The sequence below is a fragment of the Ostrinia furnacalis genome, unplaced genomic scaffold (genome assembly GCF_004193835.3).
Source record: "Ostrinia furnacalis isolate ACB-3 unplaced genomic scaffold, ASM419383v2 OfSCF1406, whole genome shotgun sequence".
NCBI lineage: Eukaryota > Metazoa > Arthropoda > Insecta > Lepidoptera > Crambidae > Ostrinia > Ostrinia furnacalis.
The window spans coordinates 138,730-165,447 of NW_021131645.1; the positions used below are offsets into that span (position 1 = coordinate 138,730).

Here is a 26,718-nt window from a genome sequence, read left to right on the forward strand (position 1 = left end):
GCCTGGAAGAGGTAGAGTGGGCAGGCCTCCTACTAGGTGGACCGACAATCTGGTAAAGGTCGCGGGATGAGCCTGGATGTGGGCAGCGCAGGACCGTTCATTGTGGAAAACCTTGGGGGAGCCCTTTGTCCAGCAGTGGACCTCATTTGGCTGAAACGAACGAACAAACAAACTAAATAAATACCTGTGTCCCTCTGAGTTGAATCTCCACTAGTCCACTGACTTTATAACCTGTATTATAACTTGATATTTAACCCAATCTGACTTCCTAACGGCCTACGATTAACTATTGTCTTAGCTCGTTCGCAAGCGAGTCAAGGCACACCACTAGTTCAGTAAACTATACTTATTGTCTTAATACCGACAAAGGATATTATGCATTGTTTAGTTTCGATTCAACCGAGTCTTTGTGCCTTATGTGGACCAATTATCAAATCGGTGAATGGAATATCTTAGATTCAGTAAAACTGATTAAATGTAGCTTTATTTCGTGGACAGATTTTAGGGCTATCATACAAAAATGCGTTACGAAATCTTGACATGACGTTTCACACGACGTTTGCACCATCGTATGTCGCGTATCGTATAAATCACGTCACGGCTTCGCAAGCAACGTGCTACAACGAGGGTTGAAGATGATAATTTGATAAAGAAGAACTTATGATAAGTTGACAAAACTGCTACGAAATGAGTTAAAAAAACAAAACCTTTATACATTATCCACAAGGAAGAATAAAGTAGGTTTTAAAAAAGTTAAAAATATGTCCTACCTTTGTGTATTGTCTGGAATTTTAGCTACGATGCATGCCACTACATCGTCAATAAGTACGATTTTGCATGAATTACCGCATAAAAATTTGTACTTACCATCTCTACCATTTGTTAGTTTTCCTCCCAATAACTACTGAAATCAACAAGCAACGAATACTCACCGTCCCTTTCTCTCCTCAGGAGTTGGAGCAAGAGAAACACCTGCTGAGGAGACGACTGGACACAGAACAAGGAGAATATGAGGCGCGGCTACTGGAACTGCAGAACGACATCAGAGAACTCACTGCCAAGATCGACTCACGGGACACATCGGTTAAACAGGTAAGGATATAGGTACTTTAATATTCTAAAAATTGACGCCCGGTTTCCAACAAAGCGGAGCGGAGCGGAGAAGTGTTTTGAATAACCAAATCACATCTCTTCTCCGCTCCGCACATCTCCGCTCGGCACGGCGCCGCCGCTGTCAAATTCTATAGAAAGATTCGTCCGCCCGACGACACTTCTCCGCTTTTCTCTGTTCTACTCCGCCTTGGTGAAAACCGGGCCTAAGAGTAATGATAAAAGTCGTTATTTATTGCAATTTGGTTTTTAAAAAGCACGTATACACGTCCCAGTATAGTTTTATCAGCGCCCTACCTCATCTTATGAAACTAAATTCGCTTTTGTCAGGGTTTACAATAGTATTTAATATTTATTATGCGATCGATCGCACTGTCTAGAGACAACCAGTTGTTAATATTTCAAACGGTGATTAAAACATTTTGTTATGAATCATAAAATATGTATAACAAAAGATTTATAAAAAAATATTTTACTCTACATAAACAAAAGTTTATATTGAATGTTTTCTACATATATTAGATCAAACTCAAATAAAGTTGTTGTTCAAGCAATTTCTCAGACTGCACATGAGACAAGTTATTTCGATTCGACAAAGCCGCATATCTACGCTTGATACATAATTAAAGGACGGATCTAGAAAAGAGATCACAAAATAAATACAAATACAAATCTTTTATTCAGCACTTGGGGCCCTTTCCAGGGCACATATACGCGTCCCAAATAACTTGCCCTGCCACCACTTCGGGACAACATATTGGCTGGCGCTGAGAAGAAATGGCGGAAGAAACTCAGTCACTTTTGTCAGCCTCTTTTTCAATCAAATACGTAAATACTGATACTGGAAATCGTTGGGGAAGGCCTATGTTCAGTAGTGGCTGTCCTATGGCTGAAACGATGATGATGAACAAATAATGTTAGTCTACAATTACGTTGCTTATTTGATATACCACCCAGTTTTATTAACCTCCCAACAGAAACAATGGTTGTACCCTGACCTTATAGCGGCAAATTGCTGCCGAAAATCTGTGTTTAGTGGTCGGTAATTAACATTGAAAAAGAACTTCTCAAAGTAAGTCAAGGGCAGAGTTTTTCAAACGTTATTATGCGGGCTTGATAAGATTTTCTACATGATTACTTAATGTTGGCTTATAGTTTTTTATAAGGGGCTATTTACACCTCTCGTTCCCACTGCTGCTACTCCTGTGTATCCAGGATCTATAGCTTGACCGCTGACCGCCAGTAAAAACAGTTTGGTTGACAGTCCATGTCACGCGTCATTGTCACATTGCAGATTTAAATCAATTTGACAATCGTTACGGGACTATTCCCACCTCTCGTTCCCACTGTAACTTCTGTGTAGACAGGATCTACAGCTTGACCGCTAATTAAAACCCAACCAGTGAAGGTCAAGTTTGTCTCGCAGAAAAGTTAAACTGTCATTGGACCCACAACGAAATTAATCAGAACATAAGAGGAGGAGGATGGTTTTCACTTTAGGAAACTGAGGCTTTCTTTTATAAGAATACACGAGCTAATCCACTTTATTAGTCCACTGGTTCTTTGGTTTAAGACTTGAATTAACTAGGTTCATTTTTCAATAATTAATTGTTACTTTATTGCTTGTCCCAAGTTTGGTTGAGTGTTGAGACATTGTCACTTTGCAGGCTTAAATCAATGTGATTGATTAAAAATACGATTTCGTGTTTCAGAGGTTGACTGATTTATTAGTTTTTATATTGATTTGGACATCAGTCACTACGTTTTATTTAATAGTGAACCAATTGCTATTAGTCATTATGTTATTACATTAAAGTTATTGTACTGTGACTTAATAAAAGTAGGAGGTTCTTAATTAGTATTAAAAATCCAAATTCTTTGTAAATATACGTAGGCCCTTATCAAAACACTCTTGTGGCGGAGTTTGGGGCCGACGCTGTGTAGGTTTGTAGTGGACACAACAAGAAGAAGAAGAAGATTGGGTTACGAGTGGTACTATGATAAATTCAGCTGAAGTAGGTTGAACGATTCACGTTTATCACGTTTATGTAGTTAGAGCTGTATTTTACGAAAATCAGATTTTTTGCTATTACGGTATTAAGAGTTACTAGTGTAGAAATAAACTTATTATAAATAACAATGCTTTGAGCGTTCCCGTCAACCACTCAAGCAGCTAATAAGCGCTATAACCGGGCGTTGGCCAATTATATGTTCTAAACGACATAGAAGCACGGCAAACGTTTCTCTCACTATAGTATAGTATTGACATAGTAAAAGAAAACTAGTGCTTCAGTATTGCACGTAAAGAAATGCGCATGGATTAGTGTCTCTCCTGAAAATTTTTAGCTATACAGTGAATGGAAAGGTGTAAAAGAACTCTATCTATGTATATAGCTCCTACTTATTTTTATTATTATTATTACTTACTACACCTATTTTATAGACTGTAAGTATTTCCTATAATAAATAAAAGGCTGAAAAGATACAGAGTTTCTTGCGCTACTTCTCAGCACCCGCCGATATGTGGTACTGAAATTCAGGTAGGGAAATCGAATCTGGAACCTATCAAAAAAATAACTCTACCATTGGATATTTTTTTACGTTGAATGCAAAATTGTACCATTCTTCAATAACGATGTTTACCTACTAAAGCCTACGTGCTCACGGACCAGGCTTTAGTATACATTATCATAAGGCCATTTTAGATGTCCTCTGCAGGAGGACGACTCTTCTCTTATTTACCAAAAGCAAAACTCACCAGACGGCTTGGAAAAGCCTGAAGTTCGCATATACAGGGTGGAAACGATAAGTGATCTCACTCGATTATTTTTAAACTATACAAGATATCGAAAAACTGGTTACTGATCCTGAAAGTGCTTCACGAGCTCTTTCAAACGGTAATAGGTTACAGAATTAACTGGATCTATCCGAAAATTTAATGTTTTCAGCCGCCATACTAAATGTATGCCAGCCACACAATATTAGAAGTGTATTTTTTTTTTAATAATAAACACTTAAAATGAACTAGTAAATTGCATTCTTATTTAAAATTATTCATGGAAAACATTGGCTTTAGGCTTTACTTGTATAATATTATCAAGACATGGATGCCATGACTGTGGCAGTACTAAATGTGTGGAAACTGAAAACTTTGAATTTTCGGATAGATCCAGTTTATTTTGTAACCTATTATTGGTACCGTTGGATAGACCTCGTGAAGGACTTTCAGGATCAGTAACCAGTTTTTGAATATCTTGTATAGTTTAGAAATAATCGAGTGAGATCACTTATCGTTTCCACCCTGTATATCCCTTAGGCCCAGAACAGACGGTGAAACGCAACTGCAACTTTCTGATGATTCTGATGAATGAAACTGAAACTGAAAGTTTCAAACTGGTCGCGTCATGTGTGGTCTCTCAACGGACGCTATGGCAGAAACTTAGATGCAACTCAAAAGTAACTAGCAGGTGCAGTTTCGTTGCAGTTGCGTTTCACCGTCTGTTCTGGGCCTTAGTCGCCTCTTACGACATACGGGAAGGTCCTTTTCTACTCTGCCGGAGCCGTCTCCACTCTTCACTATGGTAAATGACCTGTCCATTTGACAAATGACAACTTGTTTTGCCTTATTAAACTGTCACTGTGAAAGGAGATGCAAGACGTTTTATTAAGATCTTGTCATAATTTAAAATTAAGAATATAATTTTAAGATGAATTAAGGTTTTTGTCTTACTTTGTTGACTGAAATTGAGTGATGTGACATAATTTTATTTATTTTGTTTTATCATCCAATAAAGATGAATCACCTATCACCTAAATTGTTATTTAATGTCACTGGATTTATTGTTATTTATTTGTTGAGTGTTTTAGGAGTTGTTGTATTGATATTGATTTTTCAGCTGTAAATATGTTTTTTACCTTGAGCTAGGGTTATTGATTTTTCTCAATCTGTGTTACAAAAACACAAATTTATACAAGAGTATAATTTTAAATCCTAATAAATTTTACATTTTCTGTTTGAAGCTTGTTGAAAAAATTGCAAAGGAATAGTTGTAGTAGACAAATGATGAGTAATTAATTTGACTCTACAAAAGTTCGTTCGTTCGTTCGTTTCAGCCGAAAGACGTCCACTATGGACAAAGGCCTCCTCCCCAAGGATTTCCACTATTTATTTTATTTATTTATTTATTTAATTTAATTACAAGATTAGGCTTATAATCTAACATTTCTTAAATCACTAAACTAAACTAACAACGGTCCTGCGCCGCTCTACAAAAGTAATAGACAGTTTTCTCATACACGGATACTAGTTATGTTGATAGTAGCTTTTTACTAGGTAACAGGTATTTACACCTCACGCAACTTTCAGTTTTAACCAGTGACGCATCGCATCGCAAAGTCAAGGCCATCAGTCGTCCAATGACGTAATGACTTCGAAATATGAGCACTGTAGCGTGCTAGACACCCCATGGCAGAGCGGGGAAAACGGCCAGCTCATAACAACGTTAGCTTACCTATCCGCGATAAAAAAAATGTTGTCAATTTCAGTAAAAATGTATTTTATTTACAAAAAAAAGTATGAAAAGTTCTGGCAGAGTAGATTATTGCCACAGCTGTTTCAGCCGAATGACGTCCACTGCTGGACAAAGGCCTCCCCCAAGCATTTCCACAACGACCGGTCCGGTCCGGCATCGCGGCATCCAGGTTCAACCCGCGACCTTCACCAGATCGTCGGTCCACCTAGTGTAAGGCCTGCCAACGTTACGTCTTCCGGCCCATGGTCGCCACTCGAGAACTTTTCTGTCCCCCCAACGGCCATCGACTCCACGAGCTATGTGCCATTCCTTTTCTGAGTGTCGTATAAGGCTAAAAAAATAGACATCAGTCTTCCTCGATCTGTCTGGCCAATGTAAAGAATCTTTCATTTGCTTTCTGGTAAATTAATGAAGGTCCGTGTAGTTGAGACTTAGGCTGAGTTGCACCACCTAACTTTGACTTGTCAACGGTAAAGTAAGATGGTGCAACCCAGCCTTAATGACCTGTGCGCTTACCATGAGTTTACGTTAGGTGTGCTCGCTAGCGACTGCGTAAAAAAATGACATTAATTGTATGACACATTGTGCAGCGCCCCTAGTGGCTACTTTCAAGAAACAAAATCTTCATAGAGATTTTTGACGTACTCGCTAGCGAGCACACCTAACGTAAACTCATGGTAGGTACACTGATGATGAATCGTTAACTTTATGGAATCTGCACTACACATTATAGAAATCCGATTAATCGTAACCATGACCACAAACTGTAAGTTAATGAGAACCAATCTGTGTCAGATGCTTGTACGATGAGGATGTAGTGTCCATTTTAAATCTAGACCAAAACCAATCAACCTGAAACCAACCAACCATCGAATGTTATGATTTATTACCTTAGCTCTCCACTATTATAAACATAGTATCCTCCTTGTTAAGAGCCAATATCTCAACATGAATTGAGCGTGTTTGTAACACTATAAATGTAAAAAGAAAATTATTTAGTTTTTACAAAGGCAGAATTTACAGAGTCACAAATGAACTAAAGTAATTAACTAATTAAAATAGAAACCTTTAAGGATGCAGCCCAGAGTAAAACACGTCAACACTGCCGAAACATTTCAATGCTGTTAACATTTTAGTAATAACCCTCTTCCTCACGGAGGCGGGTTATAAAAAACTAGCAACCGCCCGCGACTTTGTACGCATGGATCCCGTTTTACCCCCTTAGGGGTGGAGTTTCGTAAAATCCTTTCTTAGCGGATGCCTACGTCATAACATCTACCTGCATGCCAAATTTCAGCCTGATCCGTCCAGTGGTTTGGGCTGTGCGTTGATAGATCACTATGTCAGTCAGTCAGTCAGTCAGTCAATCACCTTTAAGTTATGCATATATCGTCGTCGTCGTTTCAGCCGAAAGACGTCCACTGCTGGACAAAGGCCTCCCCCAAGGATTTCCACAAAGACCGGATATACATATATTTAGATAGATAATGCATATATATTTAGATAGATATCTGCTACCAAATTTTACGCAAATAAAAATGCTGATTCTCAAAATAATATTGTTAATAAATGACAGCGATTGGCCGGCTGATCTCTCTTTTCTGTGTACCAACAAAGCTTACACTTCCAGGGACAATTAGCCAATTAGCCGCACCTAAACAACTCCGAAGGATTGGCTAATCAACATCGATTTCTACTTGTTTTAATCGGCTGGCCGTTAAGATAGTGCCGTTTTGTTTGCCGATTGTAAACAATAACATTGTTTCGAATTTATGGAATTTTCTTGGCCCATTACGGCTGTGTTTAATAATTGCTTTCAATTTTGTCCATCTTGACATCATCATCATTTAAGCCATAGGACGTCCACTGCTGAACATAGGCCTCCCTCAATGCTTTCCATGTTGCCCGGTTGGTAGCGGACGGCGTCCAGCGCTTTCCTGCTACCTTTACGATGTTGTCTTGACATAATATTGCATTTTCATCGGGTTTTTGCATCAGTACCACAGCCTATTCGAGAGAAATTAAATGACAAAGACATTAACAACATACTTAGGGTACTGTAAGTTTTATAAAATGTTATAAAAATAAGGGTAATTTAGTAGAGTTTTAAGATTTGCCAACTGCTCATTTTTTTTGCGGATCCCGAGGCATAATCCGTTAACTTATTCTCATAATTAATACACAAATTAATTACCTTTTCGAGACTGATAATATAATAGTCGTGACGTGACTATGTGTCAACAGACATTTAAAAAGGCCCCTCTCTACCCCTCAATCGCCGTCCTCAAGTTCATAAAAACCCTCTCTATCCCTCAAGGTTGATAATAGAAAGTGTCAATAAAGAGTCGGACGTCGGCATCCTCCGGCCTTCCCTCCATCCTCCGACTGTTGACTGCTAATTTGACAGTTCGGACAGCGCTCAGCCAGCCGAGAAATGGCTCGGATGCGCGGGAGTTGCAACGTCATTATAGCGATGAGACGATTAACACAGTCAGTGTCAAATACTTCACGTGACCACAGATCACAGAAACTAAAGGGAAATGTGACAAGGGGGCGGGGCCGGTGTCGCAACAATTTGACCAAAAACAGAACATATTGCTGCAGACGTCATATTGTAAACAGTTTACATTGCTTGCGTACTACTAAAGATTATTCGAACGTTGAGTACTGATACCGCAGTGGATAATGAGCACATAATTATTTTGAATACTTTGTATGTGTCAATTTCTAATGCGACACTGAGTTTCGAACTCAGCGCATTAGTTGGCATCTCTCTTTATCTCTATGTTCGTGACATACAAAGTAGACAATAAGTTCGCAACACGTCTTTGTTACAATTGGAATAAGGTTGTGTTGTCGACTATGTATTTGGCCACTTTGTGTGTCACGATCACGAACTATTGCACGCTGACTGTACCTAAGTTAATGATATCCTGATAATGAGTGATATCGTTGCGGGGCAATGACAGAGCCAACCTTTCCCTTGGGACTTTTTGCTGGTGGTCAAGTTTTAGAATCCTTCCTACACGAGAGACAAGGATGGAATGAATAGGAAGGGATAGAATATGAAACAGTGTGGTTTCAGAATAACTGAATTTTCTTAAGTTCAGTAATCCGTAATACGCTGAATATGCGAAAATGACTAAAAAAAATCCCTCCGCATGCTGCTTACCAACAAGAAACATATTTAATGAAATAAAGGGTTTTTGTTCGAAACTTCGTATCCCTGATGGTGCATTATCTAATTTGTGTTTTAATATCCGAAAATGACATATTATTAATAGTTTTCATTTTACAGACGGACAGTGAATGAGCGCTGGCCTGATGTGGACTTTCCAAATTTAATATTGCCCAAGGTATATCGATCCAAATAATAATCGGTGAATAATCTCGATTATTCTGGTCTTTTAATGGTCATTATCATAACCCTCTTGTGGCAACTGTATGTCGCAAGATCCACCGTCACGGCCACTGGCGTCCTTCCAGGCTCGGATGAAACCTTTGAGCACCTTACCTCAATTCAGACTCTAAACTTAAACGACGAAGACTCATTTTCGGTTGTCAATAAGGTCTTTGTTGAAGCTGATGTTTAAGTTCTCTTGAATATGGACTCTAATAGTAAAAACTAAGATCTATTTTTGAAGAATGAAGATTCCGTTACACTTGTTAACAGGATTAACTACGCTTGGTGTTTGTTTCACGGTTCTGTCTGAACCCAACGAGTTTGTTTTGAACAACGCAATAGATTAAGTCAGGAAAAGCAAATATTGATGATGAAGTCAAGTCATTATTGGGTATTGGATGCAACTTGCTAATACGAAACCAAATGGTCACGCTTGATTAGGAATTATTCTCTGAAATACTTAGACCAATATTGGTACTTCTATAATAGACACGTGTAAAAATAATTTACAAGTCTGGTGGCAGTATAGAATAGAACCATCCTCACTCTTCCCATTGATGTCTAAAGGTAACGTAACCCTAACCTCCAATGGTTGGGTTTTTATTGACTGTCAACCTGTAGATCCTGGCTACACAGGAGTTGCAGCGGTGGGAACGAAACATGGGAATTGTCGCTCTGTAACCTGTCTAGCCAGCTTGGGGAGTATAAACCCAATCCTTCCTTTTGCCTGTGATAAAGTAGAGAGGATCATACTCCTGCAATGGAGACTAAATTACCTGTTGATGATCATAAGAGTTAGATTTTTTGTCGTTTATCTCCGACTGAGTTGCGCTACTTCTCAATACTGGTCCATTTACTGTCCCGATTCCCGAAGCAGTGGTAGGGTTAATACTGTGACGTGTAAAAGTGTTTTTTCAAAGCCTACTTGCAGAAAATAAATGAATTTTTTATGAGTCTTTATACTAATCAAACTTTTTTGTCCACAGCGCGATGAAGAAAAAGCCAGTCTGATAGCAGAACTCACAGCACAGAACTCGCGGCTCACAGCACAGCTGAAGGAGTCGTCGGCCACAGAAGCACAGCTCATGGCGCAGCTGGAAGGCCTCAAGGACCAGTGTTCGATGAGGAAGACCAGTCTCCAGGTATTTTTTTAAGAGTCCCGTTAGCCCTTAGTAAAGCGAAATAAATGCTTGTGTCACGAGTGAGCTCACCACAATAGTCGAGCGACGGCGGGGACCGAATCCGCGTTCCCCGGTTCACGAGTCGGCCAGTCTGCCTCCTTCACCGTTCGGCTATCGCCCTGGCCATTGCCACTTCAGCTTGCTAATCCGTCGATTTGGAGTAATAAAAACTTTGTGATATTGTTAGTAACTTAACTAATTGCAATAGATTACGAATTGATAACGAATTGCGACGAAAGTATACCACCAATAATTAAACTAAAAGGAACTCTATTAGGTATAGTCAAATCGCTACATTTTGACGGTCATACGTGCCAAACACTTACAAAATATTGGTCAAAACTTCATTTTTCTTTTTTCCTCCACAGGACCACGTGCAAAGCCTGGAGTCCCTCAAAGCAGAATTAGCGCTGGTTAGCGACAAGCGTGCAGAACTGGAAAGGAGGCTCACGACCTCCCTCCATGACAAGGACAACCTCATGCAGCAGCTGGACGAAGCCAATGATAGGATCACGGCGCTGGAGAGGCAGCTGAAGGAACAGGTGAGGATCTACAGCAACTACCCTGAAAAGTGCTACTAATGTAGGTCAGCGACAAGCGCGCAGAACTTGAGAGGAGGCTCACGACCTCCCTCCATGACAAGGACAACCTCATGAGGTTGCTGCATGCAGCAGCTGGACAAAGCCAATGATAGGATCACGGCGCTGGAGAGCTAAAAGAACAGGTAAGGATTATTTTTGTATATGGCCAGGTCTGGGATATATTAAAGCCACCCTACGTTTCTAAGTTAATCTTGAGTGACCCTGGCTAAAAAATTAAAAACTACTTTGGATTTTAAAAAATTGTTCTGTCAACAGCTCTGGACTAGGGGTGATTCACTGTTTGTACTCCGAAAGAATGGCGTGAAGTTGCCGATCAAATGGCGCAAAATATTTGTTATGCGCAACTTTAAGGCCCTGTAACTTCTTTATTTGTAGATATATTTTCATGATTATTTCACAAATTATTATTGGTTTTAATTATATTTTTTAAGTTTTATTAATAGAAAAAAAAATTTAACTTCTCCATTCTTCTTCTTTCTAATTGTGACTGTGTGTTCTCACAAGGACGTGTTTCGAACTTTTTGGTCACTTTGTCAGTAACTATTTGATGCTGCCTTATAACATGAAGTAAAACCATCCCACACTTTCATCATGACAGCGGCTTCACTTACAAAACTCTCAAAACAAACTTCATATCAATAACTATTACAAAACAGATCAAAATTCAGCTCACTGCTAAAGTATCTGATGGCTACATCAAGATCCTATCTCAAGTGAATGTGACTGATGATAAAATTTAACTTGAGATTGTTGCGAAATCTGAACAAGATACCAGCCCTGAAGGAAAAAGAATGGCCGGTAAATTAATATTTGAATTGAAAGGCATATCTTTGAAAGGATACATCGATGCTACTATCATACTAATTACTAATTGAAATAAATGAATGCCAGATACTGTTTAAATAAAACATAGAATTCATGACCTCCGCCTTTTTGAAGTCAAAAGTAAATAATAAACACGTAGGAGGGAGCAACGCGTAAACCATAGCGTCGCGCTCTCTCTGAAATTCAAAATGCCAAAATTAAAAAAAAAACATACTTAATAAGTACAACTACATTCAAGTGTGTATTTGTTACGGCAAAATCTATGGTCAGAAAGGTCTTAATCTATTTCTACCAAAATTCATCAAAATTGGTTTATCTTTTCGTTCCTGAAATATTAACAAATAAACAAATATTTTCTTATTATACTTAAACAGATTCATTCATTTGTGTATTCTGCTTGGGAATCAAACCAATTCCCTAACCTTGAAGGTCAAACTTTACTCGTAAACCAAATCTTTGAAGGTAACTTTTAACAGCCAATAAACTTCGTAAACAATAGAGAAACAAAAATCGTTTTAAATCTCTTAAATAATATGTAATTTAAAAGAAAACCGTCTGAATGTTGTGCTTACCCTTAAGTGACATATATATCAGAAATGTTATCTTCATAAATGTTAATCATAAGAGTATAATATATATGTTGTTGGTATGCCATATAAATAAAATAAAATAAAATAAACAAAAATAAATTAAGAGTCTCACGTAAAGAACAACACAAATGTTTTTAACTTTGATAATTTTATTGTTTTCTCATTTTATGAGTCTTTTAGGAGAAGTTAACAATGAAACCTTTCACTGGTTTGGTTAATATCCGTTTATATTATTAGAACAATAGCTGTAATTAAATGTCATTGTTCATCTTAAGGATTCCACGTTGGGCAAGCTTGGATGAATAATGATGAGGATACATTATAAACCAGGTGTTAATTTAAAAACGTGCATGCTAAAGAGGTATCTGTAGAGATAATATTCGTATAATAGGCAAATGCCTAAATAAGCATTGCTTGTCAGATCATCGGGATTTTTCTAAGGGCAAGTCGGAAAAAACTGCCTTTGTCAGTGAATTATTGTTGTGTTATTATAATACAACTTGGCCCACTTAAGTACTCAAATTAGGTAGCGGTTCTTATTGGTACTACTTCTCATATACCAATAAGTAATTTTATTGGTACAATAAGTACCTCTATCATCATTGATAGATAAATCAAGATAACACTTAAGGTACAGTCAGCCTCAAATAGTTCATGACACCCAAAGTGGCCAAAAAGTTGACAACACAACCTCAATCCAATGAGGGCTATCGTTTTAGCGCTCACCCGGCTGGTGAGCGCTAAAGTGGTAGGAGGACTATCGCATTTGCACTCATCAAGATGGCGCCACTGTAGAGTAAGGTCCTGTCAATCGCCAGGGGTGCCAACTGTTGAGTATAAAAACGATAGCCCTCATTGTAACAAAGACGTGTTGCGAACTTTTTGGCTACTTTGGGAGTCACGAACTATTTGACGCTGACTGTATGAATAGGCGTCTTTTAGGCAAGTTTCTTTGATTTCAATCAAGAATCAATTGAATATCGTACGGTAAACTCTTAACCAGCTTAGTGGATATGTAATAAGGCGTGAAGATTCCGTGTCGGTCCGTCTGGTTTTCAGTTAATCTGATTTCTCGTATAATTAAATAAAATTGTTGTAAAATGATTTACGCTCGCGGAAGTTGATTGATTTAGTTTTATAATGCGCGGAAAATAAAATATGTGAAAACTCTTTATATTGCTCAATCGTAAAATATAAGTAGATTTATGATTTAATCAATGTGATAATCCCAACTAATATTATAAATGCGAAAGTAACTCTGTCTGTCTGTCTGTCTGTCTGTCTGTCTGTCTGTCTGTCTGTCTGTCTGTCTGTTACGCTTTCCCGCTTAAACCTCGCAACCGATTTTGATGAAATTTGGCATAGAGATAGTTTGAGTCCCGGGAAAGAACATAGGATAGTTTTTATCCCGGTTTTTGAAACACGGACGCGCGCGATAAAGTTTTTCTGTGACAGACAAAATTCCACGCGGGCGAAGCCGCGGGCGGAAAGCTAGTTGTGTATAATCCTCAAATAGCACTTATTATTCAGCATTACGCAATTATATGATTTGTAAGAGCAATATATCTTCGCTTCGCGTCAATCGGGACAGGATAGTTAGCGAGGTGTCCATTGGACAGCTACAGCTTGCTACAGCAATCATTTAGACAGATAGATGGTACGCACGTCGTTAAAGTAGCATTCCAGTGTTTTAATAAGATTTAGGCGATGAAATCTATTAGAGATGTTTGGAAAGACGTTGAAATTTCTTGTTTTACGAGTATTTTAAAGATACAATGTAGCTGAGACTAGAAATACAAATCTAATTGAAAACGTTGAAGCCTTCCTTTATTGGACTTATGATTTTATTCTAATTAATGTGACAAAACATGCAATTACTTGGGTTTTCCTGTAAGCTTATTAGGTATGTTGCTAATGTAGCAGTAATGTAGCTGAAAAGATCTTGATTCAGTCATAATGTCTCAAATTCTTAAACTTCATCAAACTGAATAGGTAAAAGGACTATTTTATAGTCACAAAAAGGGCTTGGATGCGCCCTGATATACTTTATCGACGTCAAAATGTTTGGGAAAAATTTATAAAATGACGTGATACCCGCTTATCACGGCGAGCATCCATTTAGCGCCATCTGGTGACCGCAATTAAGAAGACCCTATACGAGTATTTATTTATTTATTTATAGAAACCAAAAGCGATATTTATTTTATAGAAACCTAAAGCGATACATTGAAAATGTTAGTTATAAGATTTAGACTGATAGTATAGCCAATGACAGGTTTCCCTTTTTATAAAAGTACATTGTTGTTGGAGAAAATATGAATAAAGGATGTTAAAAAAAAAATTAATTATAACAAAAACTCACAAAGAAGTATGTACGTACACTTAGTGTTAGTATGCAAATAAACTATTTAAAAAAATATATTTGAACTTAGCTAATCCTACTTTTCTTTCCAGGAACACCTTTACCACAACACACTCAAAGAACTGGAGCGTCTACAACGGTCCCACGACACATTGGCCGAGAGGATCGGGGCACCGGACCCTATAGAGACCACGGACGCCGCCCGGTCTCTTCACGCTGAGATGGAGACCGAGCCAGAAGACCAGGATGACGGCTGGCTCAGGAGCGAGGCGGTGCAAGTGTACAAACAGCTGAGGGCGTTGGCTCTACAGCTGAATACGGGACATGATGATGATTCAGGTATGTTTAGGTTTTTTTTGTTTTTATTTTATCTACAACGAGGAAGCTCTTAGCCTGTATCTCACCTGATGGTAAGTGACGATCAGGCCGAAGGCAAATTATAATAGGTGACAATGACTTTCAGGCACCTCATTTTTATCCTGAAACCATGATAACAAGTACAATTTCTTGGAATAAAACACCATTTTTACGCTGAAATCACAATTAGATATCAAATTAACTATAATTTCGATTTTTCGCTACTTTCAAAACAATACGTTACAGGAAAAATCTACTATACTGTAATTATTCAGGTGGAACTTGAACCTTATGACCTTTTACTTGCTTCATTTTCCTCGGTTGTTAATGAGGATCATTTCGATTTTTAGCTGTGAATGCAGATTTATAGGGCTAAGAAATCCTTAATACACAGTCCAAAAATTTTTGTTCTACGACAAAAATTGACGAAGTTATGGCCAAATTACTAAAAAAAGTTCACTGACCGCCCGGCGCGGGGACGATGACGTCACTATATCCGATCCGAACGCTGCCGGCGTACTGCGTGGATAGATAATATTTTTTTCTAGCCAAACTATCAGTTTTAGAGAAAAACTTGTAATGACATTTATTCATCAGAATAAAGTAAGCTATCGATAGGTAATTTTTAAAAATAGAAATTGTGAAAAATGTCGCAAAAAATCCATACGCTCATACGATTCAATGGAACGCAGACGCGATTGGGGTCTCCGCGGTGTGGTATGTTTGGCGATTTATTCAAATAAAGTGTTCATAAGTGTTGTTAGAGTCATATCTTCTTCCAAGTAAAATATAAAAATTTATTTACTTCTAACAATAAGGTATAGCTGAGGCAGATACACTCTGCCTAGGCTACAAGACATTGCTATGAAGATCATTTCGATGTACACGCAATACCTACCTGTTATTTAGTTTTTCTGAGTTAAACCTACGTACCTACCTATCTATTCGCCGTTCCCATGGGCGGGCCAGCTGCTGCAGGAAAGGACAGCTGCTCCCTCCTGGAAATCTATTTAATCTTAGCCTAGAAGCTGGGTATGACTCCCCCGCCCCTCTCCTCTCCCCCCCCAGGTCATAAGCTGAGCATGACTTCCCCCCAGGCCCGAAACTGGGTATGACGACCCCTCCCCCTCCCCCCAGGCCAGAAGCTGGGTAAGGCTTGCCCCTCCCCCCAGGCCATAAGCATAAGCTGGATATGACTCCCCTTCGNTGGGTATGACTTGACCCCCATAGGGATGTTTTTGGACCGACCGGATCCAGTGAGTAGGCGGTAAAGCAAAAAATACGCGAACGTGAACTGGGAAAGTCAAGCGCGCGCGCATATGCCAAATCGCTAGACGTGCCGCGACACTACATTGCATTTTCCTTTGCAAAAAATAAATGCTTCTTGTCTTATTGTTTCTTAGGAGTCAGATTATTTCTTAAAAAGAACTGAAGTTGAATTTATAAGTACAAATTTAAAAGACTGTTTTGTTGATTTAAGTCTGTGTAAATTATTAATAAGAGTTTAATAGTATTATTACTTAAGTACTTTCAGATACATACAGCAATAAGTGAGAGTCAGACTGATTACTAACTTTATTATTTAGAAATTTGCCCCTCCCCCCAGGCTATAAGCTGCGTATGACTTAATTGTCGCTCATCAGATAAATGGCAACCTTGTTGCTTTCTTCCACCAAAATCAGTTCACTATGACTCACTATTGCTGCTGACCTATCCACAGCCTAGCCAGTACAGACTACACAACAAACTTAACGACTGTAATACCTTAGTAATAGGTGTGATATTGCAAAAAAAAATTATACTTTAGTGTTGTAGACTATACGTGACGTTAGCGAAAATCGAAAGCGATTAATCGCGGCCTCCACATGTCAAATTTTACTGTAACCTCAATACTCGATGTACACGCAAACTGATCGATCGATTAAGCTATACTGACCTCTATTTTCTGAATAGTAGAGTTCCAAATAGTTATGTTTTGAGGTCAAATCTAGGCTGAAACGATTTTCGGCTGTGGTCGGGCGAACTAGAGCGATATTATATGGTTGGATTCGATTTTGGTGGTGTAGCGTAATAATGGCTAGAATTAATCGAAAGCTTTGTAGCAACGGTTTATTTTATTTATTAGGACAACCAACAAGACAAACACGCATACATGGAATTACTATAACAAAAAGTGCTTAGAACTAAGTGTTGTCTTAATTAAAGGCTGCCACAGCATGCAATGTGGACAGTTGCAAATTTAAAAAGTAATAAATAGAAACACAGTGACTATTTAGATATTTGCTGCCGCTGTAAGGGGCCTCAGAACAGCGCGCCTAAATTTCAATGGCTTATAACTAAGTTCATTGAAGTAAATTTTGAAGTTTAGCTTCTAAAATCACTTTAGTTCGTACCAAAACATTTACATTAAATTTCAAATCCCTTTCTTAATTTGTTTCTCTTCCAATAACTTGAAAATCGAATTGCATAAGGTGGGAATCGAACTCATAAACCTGCAGATGATAATTTGTTCTTTAGACAAGTTTTTCTATAAGGCTTTTGATACCAAAAGTAGCCTACGCCCTTTAGGCCCCTCTACGTAGATCACTCACTATATCAAAATTCGTCAAAATTAATTCAGTTATATCAACTTAACTGGCAGACAGACAGTTGCTTAAGTACGTAGAGTAGGCGCACACCGTTGATTTTTAGTTGGCCGATAGTTGTGCCCGATTTCAAATTGTATGAAGAATCGGCCAAATCGAATCGGCGTAGTGTGCGCACTCCTATACATGCCCATACTGATCAACTGCCCGACTAAACTATCGGCCGACGAAAAATCAACGGTGTGCGCCTACTCTAAGCCTTCTTCTAATAGCTACATTGAACATTGATTGAACTTTGTATACAAAGTTCGAGATGGAAGTCAGAACAAACAGCATAGCTACAATGTAACCGGCTGCGCTATAGAAACTAAGGTGTAAGGTTACGGCCACAGGTCGGGTTAGGGCTTAGCTTCCCACTATTATCTGTCTGAGTTGTCTATGCTTATTGAAACAATATAACGTGAAACAAAGATAGTCTATAGGGTGAATAAAACTTTATGTGCCAGTAACTTAAGGGATTTTACCAAAATATGAACTCTTACCCCAAGGCACGGTAATAAGCCCAAGGGCTTACCTGAATGGCGCACTAGCGCTCACTTGTTGGTGACACTGATGAGTGACAGACTCTACTCTTAGTGGCGCCATCCTGGTGAGATCAAATGCGGCAGTCTTCCTACCGCTTCAGCGCTCACAAGTTACTACTACTGTCTTAGCCACTGGCGAGTGACAGGCGCCAACTGAAGAGTTCTAATACGGTAGCACCTTCATTGAACTTTATTGGCCAATATTGCAATGAAAAATAAAAGTCACTTCTGCGAATCTACCAAAACTGACCTATCATACGGTAGCATCTTAATGCCATTCGACTTTGTTCTCAAATGTTGGCTTAGCTCGTCATATCCACTAGTGAGTTAAAGGACTCTACAGTAGCGCCAACTGGTGACCGCTCTAAAGTCATTCAACTTTGTCCACCAATATTGGCTTAAAAAGCCAGGCGTACTTCTGCGAATCTGCCAAAACTGACCGATCATACGGTTACGGGATTATTTCCATTTCTCTTTCCCTCCCACCGTTTGCAACTCCTCTTTAGCCAGGATCTACAGCTTGACCGCCATTAAAGGTAAGTTTGTCCCGAGGGAAAGTTAAACTGTCATTAGACACGCAACGAAATTAATCAGAAGAACTTAGGACGAGTTCGAAGTTAATGTTCGACTTCCAAAGTGCAAAGCGGATAACAGAAGATAAAACAAAGGTTATTACGGTAGCTCTCTTAAAGTCATTCAAGTTTGTCCACCAATATTGGCTTAAAAAGCCAGGGTTGGTGCACTTTTGCGAATCTGTCAAAACTGACCGATCATACGCTAGCCCTCTAAATGTTATTCACCTTTGTCAACCAATATTGATTTAGCAAGTCAGGGTTGACCAACCTTCTGCAAATCTGCCGAAGCTGACCGCTGATCTGAGTTGAAAGGTCGTTACCCTCGTTTGTTGTGCGGAACACTACGTTGCCAAGGCAAGGAAGGTAGTATCACGATTCGTGGAGCTGTATAAATAAGCAGCCAGTTCGCGTGACCGTTTATAGGGCAGTGCAGGGTTGCCAAAATTTGAAATAGGGAAAATTGGGAAAAAAAGGTACCACTGGGTACTAATTTGCTCAGAGATTGTGAAAAAGAGGGCCTAAGTTATATATTTTATGAGCTCTTATTAGAATGTATGTATACAGAGATTGATATACTTATTATAACCTAAATAATTAACTTGATTGAAAAGTAACTACCTACTTATATAATTTATTGTGGAGGAGGAGGATTACTTATTCTCCCCACGCTAGGCAGACTGATTGAGGAATAGAATATAACGAACTATACTAATAAATCGATGAAAGCGATCTATCGTCGTCAATCAACAATGAACGGCTGAAACTGACAATCCATCAGACAGACCGTTCTATAATTGATAATAATTATTGTTTACAGAAAACTGTATCTGCCAACCCTAAGATGGTTGTACGCCCAAAGTACAATAGCCTCTATGGTGTTCGGAATTAGCCTTACTTTGGAATATACCCAGAAATGGGGCGATTCGTTATGATTTGGCACAGTTTTGAAGCTTTCGCGGTATGTCAAAACGTCATAAATGATGGCATAACACGCTAAAGTGATTTGGATTAATAATTGGCTAAAAAAACTGTTGAAATGCATTTATATTATTGATGAAACTGACTCTACTTGATATTAATTAAAAAAAACAACTCATATTTTTCTTCTATGGTAGTAAAATCTGAAGTCACAACCCTAGCGTCAACAAAAATAAGGAATAGGTGTCATTTTTTAAACCATAACGATCAGGTCGAATGTATAATAAGCGATCTTCACCAAGGATCCTCAACTAAGTACAGAGGAACTGGCTGTTATCAATATTTAAAAAAATAACACGACCTACTGGTATCACCTACACGAAACGATGCGGCCAGCGCAGGACCGATTGTTGTGGAAATCCATAAGGTTTGTGGAGAGCCTTAGTCCAGCAGTGGACGTTCTTTAATTGAAACGAAACTTATCTAAAACGCTTAATATTTTTTCACAAGCACCGACGCGTGACCGCCGAAAAAATCTATTTATTTTATTGTAGAAACAATACACTTTCAGTAAATTAATGAAACGAAGACGCCTGCAGTTTCCTTGTACAGTCCGCCAAATTAACATCTTATGTCGGTGGGGTAAGATCTAAAATTGAGTAATGTGTTGAGAACGACTGTGCGGATACCTGCGTTACGTCAAATGCGCACGCACATCAATAACAGAAATGCGAAATACGAATGGTATTGAAAGCTGAATTGGTATTTGGGTTTAACAGTGGCGGCGCGAGGGCAGATAATTCAATTGATATTACACTCGGCATCAAATAAATCGCACCTCCCGCGACAAGCACTTATCAAACGTATGCATCCCCACTTCCCACCAACATTGGTACCATTTGAAAGCCTAGTTCTAAACTTCATTTCATTATAGGAAAGGTTTTTACCCCAAAAATGTGTCTTTACAAGTATGCAGAGTCACTTCTTCAAAAAATAGGTAGTTACGCTATAGCCATTTTTTATGACTATAAAACTGTTAAGTTGGGATTAATCGCTATCCATCTGTTAAAGAGGACACGTGAGATCTTTATTTGGTTTTATAACCATAAAAATTGGTCTAATTGATCCCAGAGGTGAGCCCAAAGTGAGGTCTATTTTCAAGTCACATTTATGGTATATGTTGATCATTTATTTAGAAATGAAATGTACTTTTCTTTAAGGATATTTATTGGGCTTTCAAATAACACTAATATTGTTGGGATACCATGATTGTGTCAGAAGAAAATCTTTAAAGTTCGCGTCGCGGAAGGTGCGGTTTATTTGATGTTGAGTGTATTTTAAAATTATACTTAATTGAAAAAAGTCTAATGAAAACTACGATAATTTGTAAAGGCTAATTTGTCCTGACGATTTCAAAAAAATACTTACTTAGTTAAATGTGAACCAAAAATAATTTCCTTATGGAAAAGTGCAAAATCTTTACAACCAGTTCAGTACTTTGTAAGTATATACGTTCTGGAAAATCAGTCTATTAACTACCCGCGAAAACTATTTAGAATCAATTTGAAGTATTTTTCCTTAATGGTTTATTTTAATCCGAAATTACGTAGCCTGGATTGTGAATTTTTAACTTGAGCGTGCTATAATATCCTTCTTAAGTAGTTCTTTATGGACTTTCATATTAAATAATAAAACTTTGATTGACTGATGCCCGTTTTCACCATCAATCCCTAATTTTTAAGTGACCCCTATGAAAACAAAATTCCTGTTATGTGAAATAGAATCATCTAAAATTATTAAAATAAAACTCAAATTACATCGACAAGTCCGCCCCTGGCTACCGCGGGTCATGTAAATGGAGCGCCAGTCGCCACGAAGTGCCACGAGACTGGCACACGCTGGCACAATCGGCACACGGTTGTTTGTAAACACGGCAGTACGGCACAAACCTCCTGGTTTTGGGAAATAAACCATATCTTCAACGTAATATCAAATAATCAACGTCACGAAAAGGTCGTGTGAAATAATGTTGGATCTTACGACATTTTGAAGATGTCATATAATTCTTCTTCTTCTGGTCGTGGTGTCGACAACAAACCTATACAGTCACAGCCTAAAAGTCTTATAATTGTGAATGAGATTCTTTATCAAATCATTTAGTCTCCACTACAGAACAACGTACCTACTACGACCCTACGACCCTCTTTAACCTTCGTTCGTTTCCACTAAGGACGTCCACAGGTCCACTGCTGGACAAACCCCTCCGCCAAGTATTCCCACAAAGTTCGGTCTTGCGCTGCCCATCCAGGCCTGGCCCGACGGGCCTGATGTTCGTTCGTTCCAGGCAAATGGCTTCCAAGACCTTCTCCAAGGATTTCCATAACGACCGGTCCTGTGCTCTCCGCATCCAGGCTCTTCCCGCGACCTTCACCAGATCATCGGTCCACGAGGCCTGCCTACGTTACGTCTTCTGGCCCGTGGTCGCCACTCGAGAACTTTTCTGCCCCAACGGCCATCGTTTCTACCAGCTATGTGCCACGCCCACCTGATGTTTGTACCTGTATTGTATTATGAATACTGGTTTAAAGTAGTTTAATTACCTTATATTTATGGTGTTTCAAAAATGTCCTAGTTACGAAAGAAACCGGAATCATACTGACATAAAAGGCTGTTATTTACATTTTACGTAACAAAATTTTCCGTAAAATAACAAACACTCAATACGACTAATAAAAACGTAATCAGTTCAATGAATTTTAACTCACAATTTCATAATTTATTAGCTATCTTGAATTTCCACTATTTCTTTACACACGATGAAAACAATAATCGAAAAAATACTAGAATCTTATTATAAATATTTTTTTAGCTAATGAATCGATCGGGCGAAAGTACCTATCTATTTATTAATGTTAAAATTGAGTGAAGCATAATTTAATCTGTTAGTAAACACTGTTTTACGGTATAAAATCGTTTACTTTACCACATTTTTGTCGGTGTTAAAAACTCGAAGTCAAAATCAAAGAAGAAAGTAGTATAAAACTACTTACGATGGATTCTTTGATAGGGTCTTGAATTGACGCCAGCGCTGAAAAAGAAAAAATAACGAAAAAAGGGCTTAAAAAAAAGCTAACAGGCCATCAATTAAAAACAAAAAATAAACGGTTTAAAAAAGTAACAGCATAAAATATACAATGAGGTTAGACCAGGCCTGTTCATCTCCGCGAGTTTACATCGAAAACAAAACACGCACGATTGCCCCCTACTAGAGTACTATTCGACAAGGCCTCACATACGAGCGAACATTGACTCACGCACGCGTATTCTTGTGTATGATGGAAAAAAATAAAGAAAATGGTGTACTAAATACTGTGCAGTATTTAACTGCCTAAATAATAATAAAAACACAGAATGTACTTTTTTAAGTTGCCTCAAGACACTGAGAGGTAAATAAGTAGTTAATATTATTCATGATAATTCATGCTAAATCATGTATTTCCTCCGCCATTTTCCGCAGTTTGGCACCTCACGTCACATCATTTTACCGAAGTCAGCCCTATAGCTTCGGTGCAGTGCCGATCACTGACGTTTGTCAACAAAATGGTGCTTGACTCTTGAGACAGGCTAAATTACACCATATTGTTAATGACATTGAGCATACATTTTTTTAAATACCTTCGCGAAGTAAAACTTCTGTACTGTTAATTATGAAAAATCTAAAACGTTAAAATAACGATATAGTTGTGGCCAATGAGTTGCTGTCATAGTGACATTGACAATGGGGATGTTGCCTGGGTCAAAAAGCAAGAGTTTTAATTAGTCCGTCAGTTAACTTATCAAAAAATACTCTACACGTATTTTTCACTTTTTCAAAATAATGAAAATTTAAAGAGATAAAGCGCCCCAAAGTTCATAAGAAGAGGCCCGTGACGTCAAAGCTTGCTTAAAAATGCCGCACGTTGTAACGTCGTGCGCAACTTCAACGCACCATAACTATGTAATTATTTGTTAGATTGACAAATAAAAATATATGTGTCCAATATTTTTTGATATTAAACATTACGGACTAAAAAAATTTTTTTAGGCAACTAGCCTATACGTCAATGTCACACGAGGATAAAACGTCAGAGAATAGAGGGACGCGCGGAGACGACTCCGCCCGCTTTTGTGTTAAGTGATGAATTGTATCTAAAATAAGGCAATATAATGTGACAGATGAGTATCCAGTGTTTTATTTATGAGAATAGATCGACCGGCCTCTAATAGTACGTAGTACTTATTATTATTCTGTGGTTAGACTAACACCATCCTCCACTTGAGTGTGAATTAAGACTTCGTTTTTTTTTTTCATAAAAAAAATATAATACGGTTCTCTTGCGTTCATTCATCGTGTCGTGGTCGCATGAGATATTACCAACACACTGGATTAGTCAACTAGCGAAAGCCACTAATAAAAAAAATCGTAAATCGCCTCCAACCAATTTCTCTGGTGTGTTGGTAAAATGTATTAGGTACTACTGTATTTTTTATAATTAAGTCTACAGCGCTTACATGACAATAAACAAGACAATATTGGCCACGATACTTTTTTTTAGTTATTTAGCTGTCGGAATTGCCTATTCCTAGTTTTGTAGACTGTCGTTTGAAATATCAGATATACTTACTGTCGTTTGAAAAATTTTTACCGACTTAAGAATGGAGGAGTTTATGTGTGTTTTTTTTTAAATGTTGCTTAATATTTGTCTCGAAGCGCTGGTGGGTCCAAAAGATAAGGATATGTAAAGTGCCCCATAAGCGCTTTTTTATTTAATGTATTTTGACGTTCATAAGTGCCACTATAGTGGTCTAAATTGAATAAAATATTTTTCATTTTAATTTGATTTTGATTTTGAAATTATTGTTGACCCTGCTGATATTTCTTTATCTTCAAACCTGCAAATACTTACTTTTTTGTAACGCTTTTCAGCACTTGCCTTTAAGTCTTTAATATGACATGTAAAAGCTCCATAAGAGCATTTATTGATTTGTAAGCTTTAATTCAATTAATCACACAAAATAATAAATAAATACTTAGGCATACGCGGGCGGTAGGTACTAATATATGAAATGATAAATTATCACAAACATTTTTGATATTTATGAAACATTTTATATCTTCAAAAATATTTGTTTACGATCAGATTAATTAAGCGACAAAAATTACAAGTCTTGTCGTAACTTCAGTGAAACCAATATCTCAAATGTAAATATATTTACTAATTATTTGATGAAATACATGTGTTATGTATGCGATAAAAAAAACAATGTTGACACTTCTGGTGATCCCAATTGATGTATTTTTTATTTCTATTTTAAAATGGTTTAAATTGTATAAGACTCGTGTAATATGCCACTTGCTACATAAATTCTGGCATCCTGCATCTTTTACTCCAGGTCATTTTGGTCTTCATTTTAAAATGATTTTTCGGGTTATTCCGTATTCGACCCATGACAACTCAACCCATTTCTTCACTCATCCCAAATAAGTATTCCTAGCTCTACCCATTACAGAATTTCGTTATTCTACCCAAATGCATTCCTCACTCAACCCAAAGTAAATATACCAAAAACAAGTATGGATAGCAAAGCAACGGGTACTATTTGTCCAGAAATTTAATTATGATAAATACATACTAGTACATTTATTTTTATTTAAAAAAATCACCTACATGTTTGNTAACAGTTAGCATTATTTTATTTTTAAATAAATTTAATAATAATAGATGTCATTTCTATCGCATTCGTCGACATCAGTTGAAAGCGAAAGTTGATGCGCAAACGCACGCATCGTGTGTTCAATGCTCATAATGGGGTTCGGACGAGCTGTCTAGCTACTAAGTACTGGTACTTAGTAACTACTATTAATGAGTGATTAATCACTTAATGTGTGTTTAAAGGATGCTCGGGGAACTTTTACTGTGATACCAATGACACATGGTACAAATTACACATGCGCTTGACTCCTCTTTTTTCAACTTTAAGATTTAGATTGGTAAAAAAACTATAATTAAGAATGTTTTACAGAAGAATTTAAAGAGCTGGAAGGACAGGAGAGGCCAGTGTTCAGCATTGGATATCCTGTAGCTGAAATCATGATGATGATGTAACAAACTACGAGTATCTAGCTAGACCGCAGAAACTAAAGGGAGATGTGAAAAGGGGGCGGGGCCGGTGTCACAGCAATATGCCCAAAAATAGAACACATTGCTCGCGATAGCAATGATGACAGCGCTGCTGTCGTTATACTGATGATCTAGAGTTCTAGACGATCAGACGTGACGTAAGTTATCGTATATGGGTTTCGTTTAAAACTTGCAAGACAAACAAACAAACGACAAGGTAAAGACAATAAAATCTCACACATAATGCTTATTACGAGTCTTGCAAACAAACAGAAAGAGGTTTTGCTTTCACTAATAGGTAATTTTACGCAACTACGAAAGTTGTCGGCCTTTGTGTGACAATGGAACTTCTGAGTTAAGCACGAGGAACAAATTGGATTGTGAAGGGAACCAGCCATAAGTAAATAAAATAAAAATAAAATAAAAATTCATTTATTTCCAAATATACTTGTATACAGAGTTATTACCGAGTCTTCCCGGTAAGTAGTCAGAGACACTTGTATTGGGAATAACTCGCTACTTCCCATTAGGATATCTCTAATTAATTCTAGGAGTGTTAGTTCACTAAGTAAGCAATTACTTTGGTATGTAAGAAAATTACAGCAGTATATTGTAATAAGTTATGGTTGATTACTGACTAAGTGCTTATGAAAGAAAAAGTTATTTACACATACATTTACTTGTGCACATACACTTTACTATAATGATAGAAAATAACTGAATTTCAAACTAGCTTTTCTACATATTCGTACGCGATGATTACACAATTCTGTCGAGTGGACCTCTCATTAAAAACGACCAAGCTTCACCTTTAGATAATCCATATTTAATTCATTGCAGATTGTAGTCACTGACTGATGAAAAGATCGAAGATACTAAAATATATTATTTAAGAGCAACCCTTGCTGTTTTCTAACTGGCTGACTTGATAAA

General features: G+C 37.8%; 1 protein-coding gene across 1 annotated transcript in view; it reads left to right on the plus strand.

Annotated features, from left to right (window-relative positions):
• Nucleotides 1-25,770, plus strand: part of LOC114352563 (bicaudal D-related protein homolog) — a 143,379-nt gene extending 117,609 nt beyond the window's left edge. Inside the window, exons 2-6 of the mRNA XM_028304195.1 lie at nucleotides 952-1,092; nucleotides 10,032-10,187; nucleotides 10,595-10,768; nucleotides 14,698-14,944; nucleotides 25,688-25,770. Of these exons, the coding sequence (XP_028159996.1) occupies nucleotides 952-1,092; nucleotides 10,032-10,187; nucleotides 10,595-10,768; nucleotides 14,698-14,944; nucleotides 25,688-25,770 (801 nt within the window). The remainder of the gene's footprint in view (nucleotides 1-951; nucleotides 1,093-10,031; nucleotides 10,188-10,594; nucleotides 10,769-14,697; nucleotides 14,945-25,687) is intronic.
• Nucleotides 25,771-26,718: the final 948 nt, after the last annotated feature.